The sequence below is a fragment of the Gekko japonicus genome, unplaced genomic scaffold (genome assembly GCF_001447785.1).
Source record: "Gekko japonicus isolate JY-2015 unplaced genomic scaffold, Gekko_japonicus_V1.1 scaffold1640, whole genome shotgun sequence".
NCBI lineage: Eukaryota > Metazoa > Chordata > Lepidosauria > Squamata > Gekkonidae > Gekko > Gekko japonicus.
In genome coordinates, this window is record NW_015173183.1 from 416,902 (window position 1) to 418,274 (window position 1,373).

A 1,373-nucleotide genomic window follows, 5' to 3' on the forward strand; every position below is an offset into this window, starting at 1 on the left:
CTGTGACAGTGATTTCCACAAGTTAATAGTGTGTCATGTGAAGAAATACTTCCTTTTGTTGGTCCTGAATCTACTGCCCATCAGCTTCATTGGGTGAGCCTGAGTTCTAGCATTATGGGAGAGGGAGAAAAAGCTATCTCCCTGTCCCCTTTCTCTAGATTGTGCATAATTTTATAAAGCTTTATCATGGTCTCGCTTAGTTTATCTTTTTGCTAGACTGAGAAGTTTCGCTCTTCATAAGGAAGAGGATCTACTTCTTTGATATAGTCCAGGGGTGGCCAAACTGCAGCTTGGGAGCTGCATGCGGCTCTTTCACACAGTCTAATTTAATGTTAACAAAAAGCAAATTTGCATATTTTCAGTAAAAACGTGTGTGTAATATTTGTTCATATCTTGTGGCTCTCAGACATCTGACGTTTATTCTGTGTGGATGTTATCTTAAGCAAGTTTGGCCACCCCTGAGTGTTTTATTTTCTCCAGCACTAGGTGAACACACATTTTCCCACCCTCAAACCAAAGCTCAAACTCAGATCGTGACATGCTGCTTACAGGTCTTTGCCGGGTATTATGAACTATATCGATTGAGGGAAGAGTTGGAGAAATTATCTTGAAGTCCCAAGTTCAGAGAAGATTCCAGCTTAGGCTATCCATCCATGATCTCGTAGAAAACAAAATGGCCACTGAGCTGCTTGTTGAAGGTCTCTCCTTCCAAGCTCAGCTAGAGCACAACATTGAAAGAGAAGAAACTCAAGTAAGCCTCCACGGTGGAAAAGTAGAAAGGGCAGTTCTCCTTGATGAACTCTTGGAGTTGGGGCTGCAAGCTGTGAAAAAGGAACAGACCAAAAGGGTAACACTTCAGAACTGGGAAGTCCAACAGCCCAAAGTGCTACAAACTCCCATAACCCCAGCTTGGAACAACTTGCAGCCGCCTCTGTTAACCCCACAGGATGATATTGAGGTTTACCTGGACACCTTTGAGCGGGTGGCTGAGGCCTGTCAGTGGCCTCGAGAAGAGTGGGTGACCCGGCTTGCACCAGCCCTCAATGGAAGCATCGAACGGATCACCTCTGCCCTGGGTGCCTATAATGTAAAGGACTATGAAACATTGAAAGAGGCCATCTTGAAAACATACAATATCACTGCAGAGACATGGCGCCAGCGCTTCAGGCAGTTCTGCTATCCAGAGGCCAAGGGTCCACTGGAGGTTTGTGCTCAACTCCAGGAACTTTGTTACCGATGGCTGAGGCCAGAGAGACACACAAAAGAGCAGATCCTAGAGCTTCTGATTCTAGAACAGTTTCTGACCATTTTGCCAAAGGAAAGCCAGAGATGGCTCAGGAGTCAAGGCCCTGAAACCTGTATCCAAGCAGTAG

General features: G+C 45.6%; 1 protein-coding gene across 1 annotated transcript in view; it reads left to right on the top strand.

Annotated features, from left to right (window-relative positions):
• Window positions 1-673: 673 nt before the first annotated feature.
• Window positions 674-1,373, top strand: part of LOC107119958 (zinc finger protein 90-like) — a 4,312-nt gene continuing 3,612 nt past the window's right edge. The window contains exon 1 of the mRNA XM_015422589.1: window positions 674-1,204. Within this exon, the coding sequence (XP_015278075.1) occupies window positions 674-1,204 (531 nt within the window). The remainder of the gene's footprint in view (window positions 1,205-1,373) is intronic.